The sequence below is a fragment of the Sus scrofa genome, chromosome 6 (genome assembly GCF_054392235.1).
Source record: "Sus scrofa isolate SSC_HxYL_T2T_F1_AM1 chromosome 6, Sscrofa_HxYL_maternal_Yorkshire_Landrace_v2.0, whole genome shotgun sequence".
Classification (NCBI taxonomy): Eukaryota; Metazoa; Chordata; class Mammalia; order Artiodactyla; family Suidae; genus Sus; species Sus scrofa.
In genome coordinates this window covers 77,347,142-77,363,367 of record NC_139388.1, presented here as the reverse complement: position 1 = coordinate 77,363,367, position 16,226 = coordinate 77,347,142, and the positions used below count along the sequence as shown (strand labels likewise).

General features: G+C 47.0%; 2 protein-coding genes across 2 annotated transcripts; both read left to right on the top strand.

Moving 5' to 3' along the window:
* The first annotated feature begins 5,237 nt into the window (after positions 1-5,237).
* Positions 5,238-8,527, top strand: LOC100624852 (melanoma antigen preferentially expressed in tumors-like). The gene is made up of 3 exons (XM_021097596.2): positions 5,238-5,659; positions 6,111-6,677; positions 7,675-8,527. Exons 1-3 carry the CDS (start codon positions 5,373-5,375, stop codon positions 8,231-8,233), a joined length of 1,413 nt encoding a protein of 470 aa, XP_020953255.2. The 5' UTR covers positions 5,238-5,372; the 3' UTR covers positions 8,234-8,527.
* A 3,697-nt stretch (positions 8,528-12,224) lies between these two features.
* LOC100737881 (PRAME family member 12) lies at positions 12,225-14,864 on the top strand. Its single transcript, XM_005665016.3, has 3 exons — positions 12,225-12,521; positions 12,933-13,505; positions 14,291-14,864. Exons 1-3 carry the CDS (start codon positions 12,235-12,237, stop codon positions 14,862-14,864), a joined length of 1,434 nt encoding a protein of 477 aa, XP_005665073.3. The 5' UTR covers positions 12,225-12,234.
* The last annotated feature ends 1,362 nt before the right edge of the window (positions 14,865-16,226 follow it).

Below are 16,226 nucleotides of genomic sequence, written 5' to 3'. Positions count from 1 at the left end.
CCATGACGGGAACTCCCCATCCTTACTCTTTATTGTGATTTTGACCTGGCTTCCTTTAGTGAAACCTTAACTTAAGCCTGGAGGACCAGCCACATGTCCAGTTGCATCTCCTGTACTCCCTGAAGAGGCTCATTATCTGCTGTTTCTGATATAACACCTGACAGCTTGATAGAGATGAGTTTATTTTATTTCCTTTGGGAATGACACAGCTATCTTTTTGAAGCTGTTTTAATTCTGGGACATTTTGATTGTTTTGATCTTTCCAAAGATGTCCCAACAATGAATGATTTCAAGTTTTTTTTTCTCTCAATGTCAAGAATCAATCCCTCTCTTCCCCTTCTCACGACTATGGATCTAACTGTTCCAATTAATAAAACTGAATCCACGTTTGTGGAGTAAATCAGTGAATGACTCCTTGACTAATGCTCCCCCCCCATTTTCTCTCTTTCAAGAATGAATAAAATAAATTAGTGTAACCACTGTGGAAAACAGTATGAAGAGTCCTCAGAAACTAAAAATAGAATTATCATTTGATGCAAAAATCCCACTCCTGGGCTTCTATCCAGAGGAAACCATGACTCAAAAAGATGCATGTATTCCAATATTCACTGTAGCACTATAAACCATAGCCAAGTCATGGAATCAACCTAAATGCCCAATGACAGAGGAGTGGATAAAGAAGATGTAGTACATATACACAATGGAATATTAGTGAGGCATAAAAAGGAAAGAAATAATGGCATTTGCAGCAACATGGATGGACCTAGAAATTATCATGCTAAGTGAAGTTAGTCAGACAGTGAGACACCAACATCTATGCTCACTTACATGTGTAATATAAAAAAAGGATACAGGAGTTCCCGTCGTGGCGCAGTGGTTAACGAATCCGACTAGGAACCATGAGGTTGCAGGTTCGGTCCCTGCCCTTGCTCAGTGGGTCGACGATCCGGCGTTGCCGTGAGCTGTGGTGTAGGTTGCAGACGCGGCTCGGATCCTGCGTTGCTGTGGCTCAGGTGTAGGCCAGTGGCTACAGCTCCGATTCGACCCCTAGCCTGGGAACCTCCATATGCAGTGGGAGTGGCCCAAGAAACAGCAAAAAAAAAAAAAAAAAAAAAAAAGACAATTAAAATAAAATAAAATAAAATATTTGCTAAAACAAATAAATAAATAAATAAAAATAAATAAAAATTAAAAAAGGATGCAATTTTTTCTTCTTTGCAGGACAGATGCTCACTCATAGACTTTGAAAAACTTATGGTTTCCAACCTGGACAGCTGCATGCAAATCAGTGAAACTAGAACACACCCTCACACCATGCACAAAAATAAACTCAAAATGGCTTAAAGACTTAAATATAAGACAAGACACCATCAAACTTCCGGAAAAGAACATAGGCAAAACTTTCTCTGACATAAACCTTACAAATATTTTCTCAGGTCAGTCTCCCAAAGCAACAGAAATAATAGCAAAAATAAACCAATGAGAACTAATCAAACTGACAAGCTTTTGCATAGCAAAGGAAACCGAAAAGAAAACAAAAAGACAACTTATAGAATGGGAGAAAATCCTTTCAAATGATGCAACTGACAAGGGCTTAATCTCTAAAATATACAAACAACTTATACAACTCAACAGCAAAAAAGCCAACAACCCAATGGAAAAATGGGCAAGACGCGGGAATAGACATTTCTCCAAGGAAGATATACAGATGGCCAACAAGCACATGAAAAAATGCTCAGCATCCCTGATTGTTAGAGAAATGCAAATCAAAACCACCATGAGGAGTTCCCCTCGTGGCGCAGGGGAAAAAAACCAACTAGTAACCATGAGGTTTCGGGTTCCATCCCTGGCCTCGCTTAGAGGGTTAAGGATCCGGTGTTGCTGTGAGCTGTGGTGTAGGTCGCAGACGGGGCTCGGATCTGGCATTACTGTGGCTCTGGTGTAGGCTGGCATTACTGTGGCTCTGGTGTAGGCTGGCAGCAACAGCTCTGATTAGACCCCTAGCAGGCGAACCTCCGTATGCCGTGGGAGTGACCCTAGAAAAGGCTAATAGACCAAAAAAAAGACTACCATGAGATACCACCTCACACCAGTCAGAATGGCCATCATTAATAAGTCCACAAATAACAAATGCTGGAGGGGGTGTGGAGAAAAGGGAACCCTCCTGCACTGATTGTGGGAATGTAAGCTGGTACAACTACTACGGAGAACAGTATGGAGGTACCTTAGAAAACTATATATAGAACTACCACATGATCCAGCAACCCCACTCTTGGGCATATAGCCGGACAAAACATTCCTTAAAAAAGACACATGCACCCACATGTTCACTGCAGCTCTATTCACAATAGCCAAGACATGGACACAACCTAAATGTCCATCGACAGATGATTGAATTAGGAAGATGTGGTATGTACACACAATGAAACACTCAGCCATACAAAAGAACAAAATAATGCCATTTGCAGCAGCATGGATGGAACTAGAGACTCACATACTGAGTGAAGTAAGTCAGAAAGAGAAATACAAATACCATATGACGTCACTCATACCTGGAATCTAATATATGGCAGAAATGAATCTTTCCACAGAAAAGAAACTCATGGACTTGGAGAACAGACTTGTGGTTGCCAAGGGGAAGAGGGAGGGAGTGAGATGGATGGGGACCTTGGGACTAATAGATGCAGACTCTTGGCTTTGGAATGGACAAGCAGTGGGATCCTGCTGTGTAGCACTGGGAACTATGTCTGGTCCCTTTGATGGAGCATGATAATGTGAGAAAAAAGAATGTATACATGTATGTGTAACTGGGTCACCATGTTGTACAGTAGAAAAGAAAAAATGTATTGGGGAAATAACAATTGATTACAATAAAAAAAGAAAAGAAAAGAAAAAGAAAAACTTTTGTATTCCAAAGGAGACAGTTTGGGGGTGGGGGATGGTCTGGGGGTTTGGGATGGAAATGCTATAAAACTGGGTTGTGATGATCAATGTACAGCTATAAATGTAATATAATTCATTGAGTTAAAAAAAAGAATGATTATTTGATTCGATCAAATCATCTGGACAGAAACAAAGATCCAATCTGGAATAACCTAATCGTTGATCTGGAATCCAATCAGGTAGCACCTTCTTTTTTTTTATAATTTTTTTTTATTTTCCCACTGTACAGCAAGGGGGTCAGGTTATCCTTACATGTATACATTACAATTACATTTTTCCCCCACCCTTTCTTCTGTTGCAACATGAGTATCTAGACAAAGTTCTCAATGCTATTCAGTAGGATCTCCTTCTAAATCTATTCTAAGTTGTGTCTGATAAGCCCAAGCTCCCGATCCCTCCCATTCCCTCCCCCTCCCATCAGGCAGCCACAAGTCTCTTCTCCAAGTCCATGATTTTCTTTTCTGAGGAGATGTTCATTTGTGCTGGATATTAGATTCCAGTTATAAGTGATATCATATGGTATTTGTCTTTGTCTTTCTGGCTCATTTCGCTCAGTATGAGATTCTCTAGCTCCATCCATGTTGCTGCAAATGGCATTATGTCATTCTTTTTTATGGCTGAGTAGTATTCCATTGTGTATATATACCACATCTTCCGAATCCAATCATCTGTCATGGACATTTGGGTTGTTTCCATGTCCTGGCTCTTGTGAATAGAGGTAGCACCTTCTGATTGGAGGTTAGTAGCTGGTAAGGGAGATGATGTGATCAGAAAGCTCTATAAAAGCCTCAGGCAGCAAAGGAAAGAGGCAGACACTTCTTCCTCTGGAGTCACTGTCTGGGTTCTCCACCTGGCCTGAGCTCCGAGTACTCCACGACCACATCCCAGCTGGTGAGTTACTGACCTCAACTAAAGACAACCTCAGTCTATCTAGGTCAGCAGGTCTTGAATGGTGGCCTGCAGTTCAGGATGGCAGGGAGATTTTCCATTTTCAATCTTTTCAGATGTACAGTTATAAAATTTTGGGTTTGCCTCTAAATGTAATTTCACCTTAATTTCAAACATTTTTTTTTTTGGTCTTTTGTCTCTTTTGGGCCTCAAGCATGACATATGGAGTTTCCCAGTCTAGGGGTCTAATCGGAGCTGTAGCTGCCAGCCTACGCCAGAGCCACAGTAAGGCCATCTGAGCCGCATCTGTGACCTACACCGCAGCTCACGGCAACACCAGATCCTTAACCCATTGAGAGAGGCCAGGGGTCGAACCTGCAACCTCATGGTTCCTAGGTGGATTTATTTCCCCTGGGCCAAGACTGGAACTCCTTAATCTCAAGCATTTTGGTGTGTATTTTGCTTTATATCATTTTTAAATATCTTAGACAATTAGATTTTATTTTTAGAGAAAAACATCTGTCTGGAATTTTACTTCTTTTTGATTTCCTTTCTTTCTTTCTTTTTTTTCCTTCTGTTTTCTTTTTTGGCTGGCCCACAGCATATGGAATTCCTAGCCAGGCATCAAATCTGACCTAGAGTTGCGACCTGCAAGGTCACTTAACCCAATGTGCCAGGCCAGGGGTCTAACCCACATCACTGCCACTGCAAAGCACTATCAATCCTGATGCTCCACAGTGGGAACTCCAAGAATCTTATATCTTGACATTAAAAATATTTAGTTTTGTGGGAGTTCCCGTCATGGCTCAGCGGTAATGAATCTGACTAGGTTCCATGAGGTTGTGGGTTCGATCTTTGGCCTTGCTTGCTGGTCGGGGATCCAGCGTTACTGTGAGCTGGGGTGTAGTTCGCAGACTCGCTTGCATCCCGCATTGCTGTGGTTATGGTACAAGCTGGCAGCTGCAGCTCTGATTCAACCCCTAGCCTGGGAACTTCCATATGTCGAAAGTATGGCATATGGAAGTTAGATTTTTTGCTAAAAAGAAAAAAAAACTCAGTTTGTGCAAATGACAATCATTTTAGGACTATTTCCTTAATCTTTCCCACCCCTGTTAAGTGTGGGAGCTTAGAATGGGGGCTGTGTTGTGCTATTTGTTGCGCCTGTTCCCACAGTTTTGTGCTCCATGGGATGGTCACAAACTTTTCTCCAAAAAGATTGGGCTCGGCCTTCAGGCTTGTGGGACCCACTTCCCAGTGCAACATAATGAAGTGACACAGTGATGGGAAAGGGATGGATTAGTGGTTGGGTTTCTTCCTCCTTAGTACATGTGAGAAGCTTGTTCTGGTGCCCACAGGGGCGGAGCTATGACTTTGTGCCCAGAGTGAAATTCGGATAAATCGAGGCCCTGCCAGAGCCGTGACTGTGTCTCTGAGGTGGGTCGCCTGAAGGGTGGGGAGACAGATGAAAGTATTCGTGCTTGACCTCCTGAAGATGCCTTGTCTGTCAGCTTCCACAGGATTCCTTTAGCAGAAGAGCCAAGATGAGTGTCTGGAACCCTCTGAGACTGCGGGACCTGGCAGGAATGAGCCTGCTAAAGGACGAGGCTTTGGCCATCACTGCTCTGGAGTATCTGCCCACGGAGCTCTTCCCCCCACTGTTCATGGAGGCCTTCTATGGGAGTCACAGGGAGACCCTGAAGGCCATGGTGCAAGCCTGGCCCTTTGGCCGCCTGCCCCTGGGAGGCCTGATGCAATTTCCTCATGCAAGAGCCTTACAAGCTGTGCTGGATGGGCTGGATGTCCTGCTTGCCCAGAGGGTTCACCCCAGGTGAGTCTGATCCAGGCAGCGTAGTAGGATCCTGGCATCCCTGAAGTGACTGCAGGGAGAGTGGGTGGTAATGGCAGGGAACAGAGGCTACTGACGGCACCAGGGAAGAAGTACAGAGCCTTGGCCATTCCTGAGTCACATGGGAAAGGCTTTCCAGAAGTATAGGCGTGCCTGAGATGCAGAAGAACTTGAAAAAGAACATGTCTCAGGCTCTCCTCAGGGATGCTTCCAAGCACTAGGGGTAGAGAACCCAGAAGGATGGAAGGGAAGAGGAGGTGGAGGGAGGCAAGGCAGAGAGGGGAGAAGAGGGCGAGGCAGCAGGTGATATCAGGGCTGTGGAGTAGGAGCACAGGTGGGAAGTCTGAGTGTTGCCTAAATTCTGAGGCTGTGCTTTCACCCAGTGTGGATTAATGAATCCATCCCAACCAACCCATCTGCTGTTTCCCCGCAGGAGGTGCAAACTGCGGGTGCTGGATTTGAGGAATACTAGCCATGACTTCTGGAGCATGTGGTCTGGAGCCAGGGCCCCCATGTGCTCAAGGATGCTGAAGGCACCGGTGGCTGAGGACAGGTCAAGGGCAGAGCATCCCTTGGCCCCCATGGAAATATTCATTGATCTCTGCCTCAGTGAGAAGACCCTGGATGGATTCCTCTCTTACTTCATGAGCTGGGTGGAAGAGAGACTACTCTCAATACACCTGTGCTGTAAGAAGCTGAGGGTGCTTTCAATGGACAAGAAAAACATTCAGGTTCTGCGTATGGTGCGGCTGGACTGTATCCAGGAGGTGGAAGTGAGTTGCACCTGGCCGCTGTCCACCCTGGCCACGTTTGCCCCTCTCCTGGGTCAGATGAGCAACATGCAGAGGCTTCTTGTCTCTCGTGTCCACGTATCTGCGCCTGAGGAGCAGGAGCAGCATTGCCTCCAGTTTACCTCTCAGTTCCTCAGGCTGCAGCACCTCCGGGATCTCCATCTGGAAGCTCCCTCCTTCCTTGAAGGCCGCCTGGACCAGATGCTCAGGTGAGAGTGGCACCGCTGGCCAAATCACAGTGAACACAGCACTAGAATGCCAAAGGCACTGGCTCCCTTGCAGCTCTGTCCCGAAGTGTTTGACCACATAGCCACAAAATCAAGGGAAAAGCACAAACTTGGGTGGAGGCTCTGGAAAGGGATACCATGCGCGGAAGTTACAGGCCAGGGGCTGGGATTCAGTGGAAGGGTGTGTGGGAAGTGGGACTTATGGCGCAGAGGACTTAGGAAAGTAGGTAAGTGAAAGGAGTGTTGCAGAGGGAAAACCGCATCCGACCTGAGCATTTCTCAAGGGAAGGTCTGTGCTCACCCCTTCTGGGACCACAGTGAGCTTCTCTCAAATTCCTCATCTGTCAAATGTCCACTTGTGCTGGAGATAAATGCCTAATACCTGGGAAATGCAGGATTCTGGAGATGGTGGGGTGGGATAGGCAGCACAAAGGGTATTCAGATGTGCTAGGTGGTTGCTGATGAAGCGGGATGGGCGAGAGCTCCTGCAGCCTGGCCATCCCAGCAGGTGGTGGTATAGGATCTTGTGTCTCTGCAGGTCACCCACCAGCCTTACCCGGCCTGAGATATGGCCTTCTGGGGCCAAGCATGGGCTGAAGGAAACCTGAGTTGAAGACATTTCATGTTTTGTTTCAGTGTTGAAATTCAGTGGTGTCCACACTTGATTGAGGCAAGGTGCCAGGCTCCCCTCTGAGAATGTTTTAGGTATTCCATTGACTTCACAGTCAGAGGCACATTGAATAAGTTTTACTCTGCTTATTGATGATTTTAAAAAAAAGCTTTCAAGGCTCTATGAACCCGACCCAGCCACACCCGAACGTGAAAGGACTCAGGCTCAAGTAGGACTGGGAATTCTAGGTACTGATTGGTATCAGATGGATGGTCAGATCAGTCTTGACCTTAGGCAAATCATGTTCCCCACCTCGAGGTCACCTTCAACACCTGTTTCCCAGAAATAATTCTTCTGCTTTGTCCCCAGGTGCCTGATGAGTCCCTTGGAGAACCTGGCAATAACCAACTGCCTGCTTACAGAATCAGACGTGACCCACCTGTCCCAGTGCCCCAGCATCAGTCAGCTAAAGGGCCTGGATCTGAGTGGCATCACCCTGACCGACTTCAGTCCTTATATCCTGCAGGTTCTGCTGGAGAAAGTTGCATCCACCCTGCAGGAACTGTACTTGGAGAAGTGTGGGATCGTGGACCCCCAGCTGGAGGCCATCCTGCCTGCCCTGAGCCACTGCTCAGCGCTCACCTCCTTCAGCGTGAGGGGGAACCTCCTCTCCCTGGCCATCATGCAGAAGGTGCTGGGCTGCACCACACGACTGCCCGGTTTATGCCAAGAGCTCTACCCTCCCCCTCGGGAGAGTTACAGCTCTCTGGGTACCCTTCTTCCAGGGAGACTCGCCCAGGTTCGGGCTGAGTTGTTAGAGAGCCTGAGAGCCTTAGGACGACCCAGGACCATCTGGATTAGCTACAGCCCCTGTCCTCACTGTGGAAATGACGCATTCAAACATGCAGAGCGCATTGTGTACAGCTGAAGGCCCCATGCCAGTTGGTTGTCTCCATGCAAAGATTTCCTCTGTTCACTTTGAAGATGAAATCTAGGACATAATTCCATCAAGAAGGGCAAACACCTTCAATGTGAATGGCAAAATGAAATGTGGTCCAGCAGGAGTGCAGGATTGCAGAGGATAATGTGATTTGGGGAATTGATGGGACTTAAGAGGACTTGCATGGAAATCCTTAACATCAGCTTATAGCCAAATATTATTTTCCCTGAAATGCATATTTTTTTTTTACCAATAACATAACTAAATTGTATATGGAAGAAATGGCAGTTATGTTTAATTTGTACATGTATATTGTACATGAAAGTGTAAATGGCAGGACCCTACGGTTCCTTTCAGGACAGATCTCCCCATGTTCTCTGCCTGCCTCTTTTTTGTAGAAGCACTTTCACCCCTGTGGCTGTCCCCCAGTTCTAAAGAATGAATTTAATCAGAAAATATGAGAAGGAGTTCCCATGATGGCTCAGCATGGATCCAGGTTTGCCTTGAGGTATGGTATATATAGGTCACAGATGCAGCTCAATTCTGGTGTTGCTGTGTCTGTGGCATAGGCTGGCAGTTGTAGCTCAGATCTGACTCCTCGCCCAGGAACTTCCATGTGCCTCTGGTGCAGGCCTGAAAGAAAGGAAGGAAGGAAGGAAGAATGAACAAACGAACGAAAGAGAGAAAGAAAGAAAACATGACAAAAATACAGAAACAAAGGGAAACTGTCAAGCAAGACAAAATAACTATCATTTAGCCCTCACCTGCAGTAGCGTGTTTACCTGGAGCCAGGTGATGGGGAGAACATCACACAGGCTCAGATCAGGCATCCATTCCATAGATACTGACAGAGCAAGTACTGCCCAGGTGTCATACCTTATTGTAGCACACGGAGACATCACAGCAGCAAAGGGAGGAATTCCTGTCTTGGGGGAATTGATATCTGGGGGCGGGGGTGTACACAGAGAAGACCCCATTAATGAAAAAGTGACCAAAGATCCAGTAAATACCATCACATTGGACTGGGGTATGTAGTACGAAGAAAGAAAACGGGTAACAGAGGGGTTCCCATTGTGGCACGGCAGAAACGAATCCGACTAGGAACCATGAGGTTGCGGGTACGATCCCTGGCCTCGCTCAGTGGGTTAAGGAACCTGTGTGGCTGTGGCTGTGGTGTAGGCCAGCAGCTATAGCTCTAATTCGACCCCTAGCCTGGGAGCCTCCACATGCCATGGGTGTGGCCCTAAAAAGACAAAAGACAAAGAAAAGAAAAGAGAAAAGAAAAGAAAAGAAAAGAAAAGAAAAGAAAAGAAAAGAAAAGAAAAAGCGGGTAACAGAGAAAGTGAGGTGGGTATGTTGAATCTCTTTTTGGTGGATTGACAAGCGACAGTCTTTCTCCAGGAGATTGCTGAGTTGAGAAAGAGGGGGCCATGAAGGAATTGGGGCGGCAGGGGTGGTGGTGGGGGGGGAGAGCATTCCAGAGGAGGCAATAGCAAGTGAAAAATCTGCAAGCTGCTCCCCCTACCATGTGCCACTGCTTTAACTCCTGTAAATCTTTTTATGCCTGATTCCAACTTTCTGGGAAGAAACACCCTCAAGACACCATCTCCTCTGAGCCACTCCCTTTTAATTTCTTCATACCACCCAAAGAAATGTCTAAATCTCCCTCTTTCCCAAGAGGGAAAAAATCTCCGATTTGACATTGCTGAGATTACCCATGTGGTCCCTTAGGAATGCCTAGCTGCACACTGCCCAGCCTCCGCCCCACTTCTCTTGGTGATTTTGACCTGTCCACCTTCAGAAAAGGTGGGGCTTAAGGTTGGAAAAACAATTACACCCCACAATCACTTCCCTGCTGCCTGGCTAGGCTCACTATCTCTTATGTTTCCGACATAACACCTAAGTGACAAGTTGATACAGAGGCAATTTTCTTTTTTTTTTTTTTTTTTTTTTTTTTGTCTTTTTGTCTTTTTTGTTGTTGTTGTTGTTGTTGTTGCTGCTATTTCTTGGGCCGCTCCCGCGGCACATGGAGGTTCCCAGGCTAGGGGTTGAATCGGAGCTGGAGGTTCCCAGGCTAGGGGTTGAATCAGAGCTGTAGCCACCGGCCTACGCCAGAGCCACAGCAACGCGGGATCCGAGCCGCGTCTGCAAGCTACACCACAGCTCACGGCAACGCCGGGTCGTTAACCCACTGAGCAAGGGCAGGGACCGAACCCGCAACCTCATGGTTCCTAGTCGGATTCATTAACCACTGCGCCACGACGGGAACTCCCCAGAGGCAATTTTCATTCGTTTTCTTGGGGAACACCACCGCTCTCTTCAAGCTGTTGTTTTAATTCCGTGATATTTTGACAATTAATGTGGCCAAAGATGCCTAACAAGGATGTTTTCAATTTCTTTTTTCTTTTCTAATGTCAGGAACCAATAATCCCTTCCCTATCTCACACCCCCAGAATATAACTGTCCTGGTTGGAAGAATTCAATCAGTGTTTGTGGAGTGAATCCATGAATGCCTTTGTGATTCTCCCTCCATCATGCTTTCCTCTTTCCTGAATGGATATCTGATTCAATCAAGTCATCTGGAGGGAAATGAAGATCCAATCAGGATTAACCCGATGGGCCTCTGGAATCTAATCTGGTATCCCTGATTGGAATTTAGAAGATGCAAATAAGGATGATTTGATTAGAAAGGTCTATAAAAGCCCAAGTCACCAAAGAAAAGATGCAAAATCTTCTGGCTTTGGAGTTACTGGCTGCAAGTTTGAGGTCTGAGCACCAACCACTTTAGAGTAGTGAGGTAACAAGCGCAATTAAGGACACTCTCTTCTTTTTTTCTTTTTCGGGCTGGACTTGAGGCAGATGGAAGTCCCAGGCTAGGGGTCGAATCGGAGCTACAGCTGCTGGTCTAAGCCACAGCCACACTAGCACTAGATCTGAGCCGCCTCTGCAACGTACACCACAGCTCATAGCAAGATGGATCCTTAACCCACTGAGCGAGGCCAGGGATCAAACCTGCTACTTCATGGATACTAGCGATTTGCTACCTCTGAGTGACAACAGGAAATTCCAAGAATACTCTCTTCTTGTAATCAGCTGGTCTTAAATGGTGGTATGTGGCTCAGGATGGCAAGGGGAGTTTTTTTTTTCTAATTATTTCTTTTCAGATGAACAGATTTAAGGTTTTGGTTGTGCCTCAAAGTGTAGGTTTGCCTGAATCTCAAACATTTTTTGTGCTTTGGTTTACCTCATTTTTCAATGTCTTAGCCAAGCAGGCCTTCTTAATGAAAAACATGTTTCAAATTTTATTTCTTGACATTTAAAAGACTTATTTTTGGAGTGTCCGTGGTAGCTCAGTGGATTAAGAACCTGACATAGTGTCTGTGAGGATGAGCTTTGATCCCTGGCCTCACAAAGGCTGGCAGCTACAGGACTAATTGGATCCCTAACCTGGGGACTTCCTTATGCTGCCAGCACAGCCAAAAAAAAAACCTTATTTTGAGCACAAATGGCCTTCATTTTAGGGGTATATCCTTAAACTTTACCAGCGAGGTTAACTGCAGTAACCGATAATATAGACAATGCTGTCTCCTTTGTCATTCTAATTCCAATATATATAGGGCTTTAAATAATGGTCTGGAAGTCTTCCCCAAAGAAAGATTGGAGTCAGCCTTGAGCCTTCTTGGTACCCACTTCCCAAAGGGACACGAATTCAGCAAAGTAGTAGAAAGAATTATACGGATAGACTTTATTCACTATTGGTACGTGTGAGAGGCTGCTACAAATCTAGCAGGGAATTACAGCTTTGTGCCCGATGAGCCCAGAGTGGAATTGGGGCTAAACGAGGCACTTCAACACACTGCTAAGCAATGACCCTGGCAATGACTGGGTTCCTCTGAGGGATAGGGAGACAGGGTATTCTAAAGCTGGCCCTAATTGATTGCCCTTTTTCCTGGCAGCTTCCAGAGGATTCCTTTAGGAGCAGAATCACGATGAGTGTCCAGACCCCACGGAAACTCCTCGACCTGGCAGGAACCAGCCTGCTGAGGGAAGAGGCTTTGGCCATTTCTGTTCTGGAGGATCTGCCCACGGAGCTCTTCCCACCACTGTTCATGGAGGCCTTTGATGGGAGACACATCGAGACCCTGAAGGCCATGGTGCAAGTCTGGCCCTTTGTCCGCCTGCCTCTGGGGGGCCTGATAGACATGCCTTATATGGGGCCCTTACAGGCAGTGCTGGAGGGCATTGACCTCCTACTTGCCCAGAAAGTTCGCCCCAGGTGAGTCTGGTCCGGGGAGCCTGCTGGGGTTTGGGCATCCTCGAGGAGATAATTGTGTTGAGGGAAAGTGGATGGACAAGGGATGGACCAGAGGGTTCTGACGAGGCCAGTGAAGAAACTCAGAGGCCTTGGCTCACGGCGGGAAATACCTTCTGGAAGAGGAGGAGTGCCTGAGATGCACGGGGGCCTGAAAGAACATGCCCCAGTGAAGCTCAAGGTATTAAAAACTGAGACCCAGAAAGGATGGAGGTGCACATGGAAATGGAGGAGAGTGAGGCAAGAGGGAGGAAGGGGGCAAGGGTCAGGTGAAGTAAAAGCACAGGCAGGCACATCTGTGTCAAATTCTGAGGCTGCCTTCTCATTCTGTGTCACATTTTAATGCATCCTCACCTATCACCTCTTTGCCCGTAGGAGGTGCAAACTGCGAGTGCTGGATTTACGGGATACTGGCCAGAGCTTCTGGAACATGTGGTCTGGATCCAGCACTCAGGTGTCCCCAGACTCCCAGATGGCACCAGTGGCTGCGGACAGGTCAAGGACAAAGCGGTCCTTGGCTCCCTTGAAGGTGCTCATAGATCTTTCCCTGAAGAAAAGGACCCTGGATCCCTTCCTCACCTACCTCAGCAGATGGGTGGAGAGGAGAAAAGATTCCATACTCCTGTGCTGCAGGAAGCTGAGCATCTCTGCCATGCCCATGGAAAATATTATGAAGGTCCTGGCTCAGGTGCAGCTGGACTGTATCCAAGAGGTCCAAGTGAATTGCACTTGGAAGCTGTCCACCCTGGCCACGTTTGCTCCTCTCCTGGGCCAGATGACCAACGTGCAGAAACTGCTTCTGTCCCCCATCCTTATGTCTGCACTTGAGGAGCAGGAGCAGAAGCATGTTGTCCAAATTCTCTCTCAGTTCCTCAGGCTGCACCACCTCCGGGATCTCCATCTGGAATGTGCCTCCTTCCTCGAAGGCCACCTGGACCAGATGCTCAGGTGAGAGTGGACCAGGGGCTGGGGAACAGTGATCACAAACTGTCCACTGAGGAGGGAACACACCTCAGACTAGAGCACTTCTAAAAGAATCTCTCTGCTCACCAGGTTTGTGACCACAACAAGTGTGTCTCAGATTCCGTCTGTAAAAGTTGATGTTTTGCCCCAGATAGGACAATCACTGGATAAGAAATACGTGGTCCTGGAGAGGATGGTAAGGGAGCTGGGGCCAACAGGAGAATAACAAGTGGTAGAAGGTTGGCAGGTGATGCAGGGGTGTACGTGAGCCCCTGCAGACTGGCAACTCCAGCTGCTGCTGTGGGATCTTGTCCAGGTGGGTTCCTTAGGCACGTGACTCAGGAGCCCCACCTGGGCTGAGATCAGTGTATCTAGGGGCCAAGCGTGAATGGAAGGAACCTGAATCCAAAGCATATTTTGTCTTATCTCCCAATATTAATACTCGGTGATGCCCAGACTTGATTGAGATTTTGTGTGAGGCTCTCCTCTGAGCAGATTTCAGACATGCCAACATCTGCATTCATCCTCAAGCAAGTGGAGGATGTTGTACTCTGCTTGATGATGGGGAAAGAGAGTTTCAAGTCTCTGAGAGCATGACCCAGTCCCACAGGGAATGGGATGGGACTCAGCCTCAAATCAGATTGGGCATCGTGTGTGTTGACCTTCATCAGGTGGTCGGAACAACCTCAGCTTGGGGAAATGCTTGTCTCTTGCCTGGAGGTAACCCGGCACTCTGCTATCTAGGAACTAATGGCTTGGTTTGTCCCCAGGTGCCTGGATCACCCCTTGGACAACCTCTCGATCACCTACACCCTGCTTACGGAATCAGACATGACCCATCTGTCCCAGAGCTCAAACATCAGGCAGCTAAAAGGCTTGGATCTGAGTGGTGTCATGCTGGCCAAGTTTAGCCCTGAGCTCCTCCAAGTTCTGCTGGAGAAAGTTGCAGCCACCCTGCAGGAACTGGACTTAGATCTGTGTGGGATCACGGACTCCCAGTTTGAGGCCATCCTGCCAGCTCTGAGCCACTGCTCCCAGCTCAGGTACTTCAGCCTATGTGGGAACTTTCTCTCCATGGCCAACATGGAGAAGATATTGCGACATGTGGCACGGCTGCCCAATTTAAGTCATGAGTGGTATCCCGCCCCTCAGGAGAGTTACAGCCCTCAGGGAGTTCCCCTTGAAGGGAGACTTAAGGAGATCCAGGCTGAAGTGCTGGAGATTCTGAAAGACCTAGGACGTACCAGGACCATTCGGATCAGCCCCAGCCCCTGTCCCCACTATGGTGATGACATATGTGATCACTTGGAGCCCATCGTGTACTGCCCTGATACCCATGCCTAGGTGATTGCTGCTATCAAATGCTTTCTTCTGGGTGCTGGGAATCTGACATCAAGGACATCGGTCCATCTTGAAGGGGAAACAGACTGATGCTCCATGTGAATGGGAAAAAGGAAGGCCATTCAATATTGCAGGGGGAACAGTTGACCCTGGGATATGATGGGACTTTCAGGGATGTGTGTTTACAGAGTCAGAAATAGCCTATGAAAAAAAAACAAAACAAACAAACAAAAAAATAACCAAAAAAAAAAAACAAAAAAAACAAAAAAACGTTGCTGTGGCTCTGGTGTAGGCCGGCGGCTAGGGGTCCAATTAGACCCCTAGTCTGGGAACCTCCATATGCCACAGGAGCAGCCCAAGAAATTGCAAAAAGACAAAAAAATTTTAAAAATTAAAAAAAAAAAAAGAAATAGCCTATGTTATGGACGTGGATATGGGCTTGCGATCCATGTTTCAGTTATCCCTGGGTGGGTGTTTGTAATGTAATGGTTAGAAATAAAGAGACCCTCCGTGTAAAATACCTGCTGCCTTCTGTGATGTATGATTCTGTTTTCTCAGTTTATACTTCAGTGTTTACAGTTGCTGACATCAAAAAAAGTAATAATAATAAAAAAAAGGACACTACATCGTCTATGGCCTGCAATCTGCCCATTTCTGCAAGTTCTCTAATGTTTCTGGGGCATCTCTTACCTCCTTCCTTTTTTCTGTGGTTGGTCATTGGATTATCACACAATAGGGGACCATCCTCTGTGGCCAATGAGCTACTGGCGTGAGAAGCCTTGGTAGGGCCCTCACTGCTGGCTCGGGCCATGACCTTGGTCCTGAGCGTTCCTCATGATTGTCCTGGTGGCTCCATTACTGTTTCTGGCCTTTGTATGTTTCTGGCCTTTGTATGTTTAGCAAAGAACTTCAGAGAACAAGACAAGGCCCCCAGTTCTGGAAGGTGTTGTCCACAGTCTAGATAAACTTCATATTCTGGTTCTTACCACCTCTTGCCTATGATGGGTTGACAATTGTCCATCTTGAGTTAACCTTGTTGTGGCCAGTAAAGACACCCAAATTCCATCGCAAAATCCCAAAGTAGTACAGGCATTTAACATGGTTTTAATATTACTATACCACACTTAAAAATTATATCTGGAGCTCCTGTTGTGACTCAGCAGGTCAAGAACCCGAGTACTATCCATGAGGATGCAGGTTCTACCCGTGGCCTTATTCAGTGTGTTAAGGGTCTGCTGCTGCTGCAAGCTGCAGCATAGGTTGCAGATGCTGCTCAGATCCGGCATTGCTGTGGCTATGGCTGTGATGTAGGCTGGCAGCTGCAGCTCCGCTTTGACCCCTAGCTCCAGGAACTTCCATATGCCA

What these genes read in the sequence shown, in the direction of transcription:
- LOC100624852 (XM_021097596.2), top strand. Translation starts at nt 5,373, where the DNA reads ATGAGTGTCTGGAACCCTCTGAGACTGCGGGACCTGGCAGGAATGAGC. An exon ending in GCCCAGAGGGTTCACCCCAG is followed by an intron (nt 5,660 to 6,110) that starts GTGAGTCTGATC and finishes GTTTCCCCGCAG; the next exon opens with GAGGTGCAAACTGCGGGTGC. An exon ending in CGCCTGGACCAGATGCTCAG is followed by an intron (nt 6,678 to 7,674) that starts GTGAGAGTGGCA and finishes CTTTGTCCCCAG; the next exon opens with GTGCCTGATGAGTCCCTTGG.
- LOC100737881 (XM_005665016.3), top strand. Translation starts at nt 12,235, where the DNA reads ATGAGTGTCCAGACCCCACGGAAACTCCTCGACCTGGCAGGAACCAGC. An exon ending in GCCCAGAAAGTTCGCCCCAG is followed by an intron (nt 12,522 to 12,932) that starts GTGAGTCTGGTC and finishes CTTTGCCCGTAG; the next exon opens with GAGGTGCAAACTGCGAGTGC. An exon ending in CACCTGGACCAGATGCTCAG is followed by an intron (nt 13,506 to 14,290) that starts GTGAGAGTGGAC and finishes GTTTGTCCCCAG; the next exon opens with GTGCCTGGATCACCCCTTGG.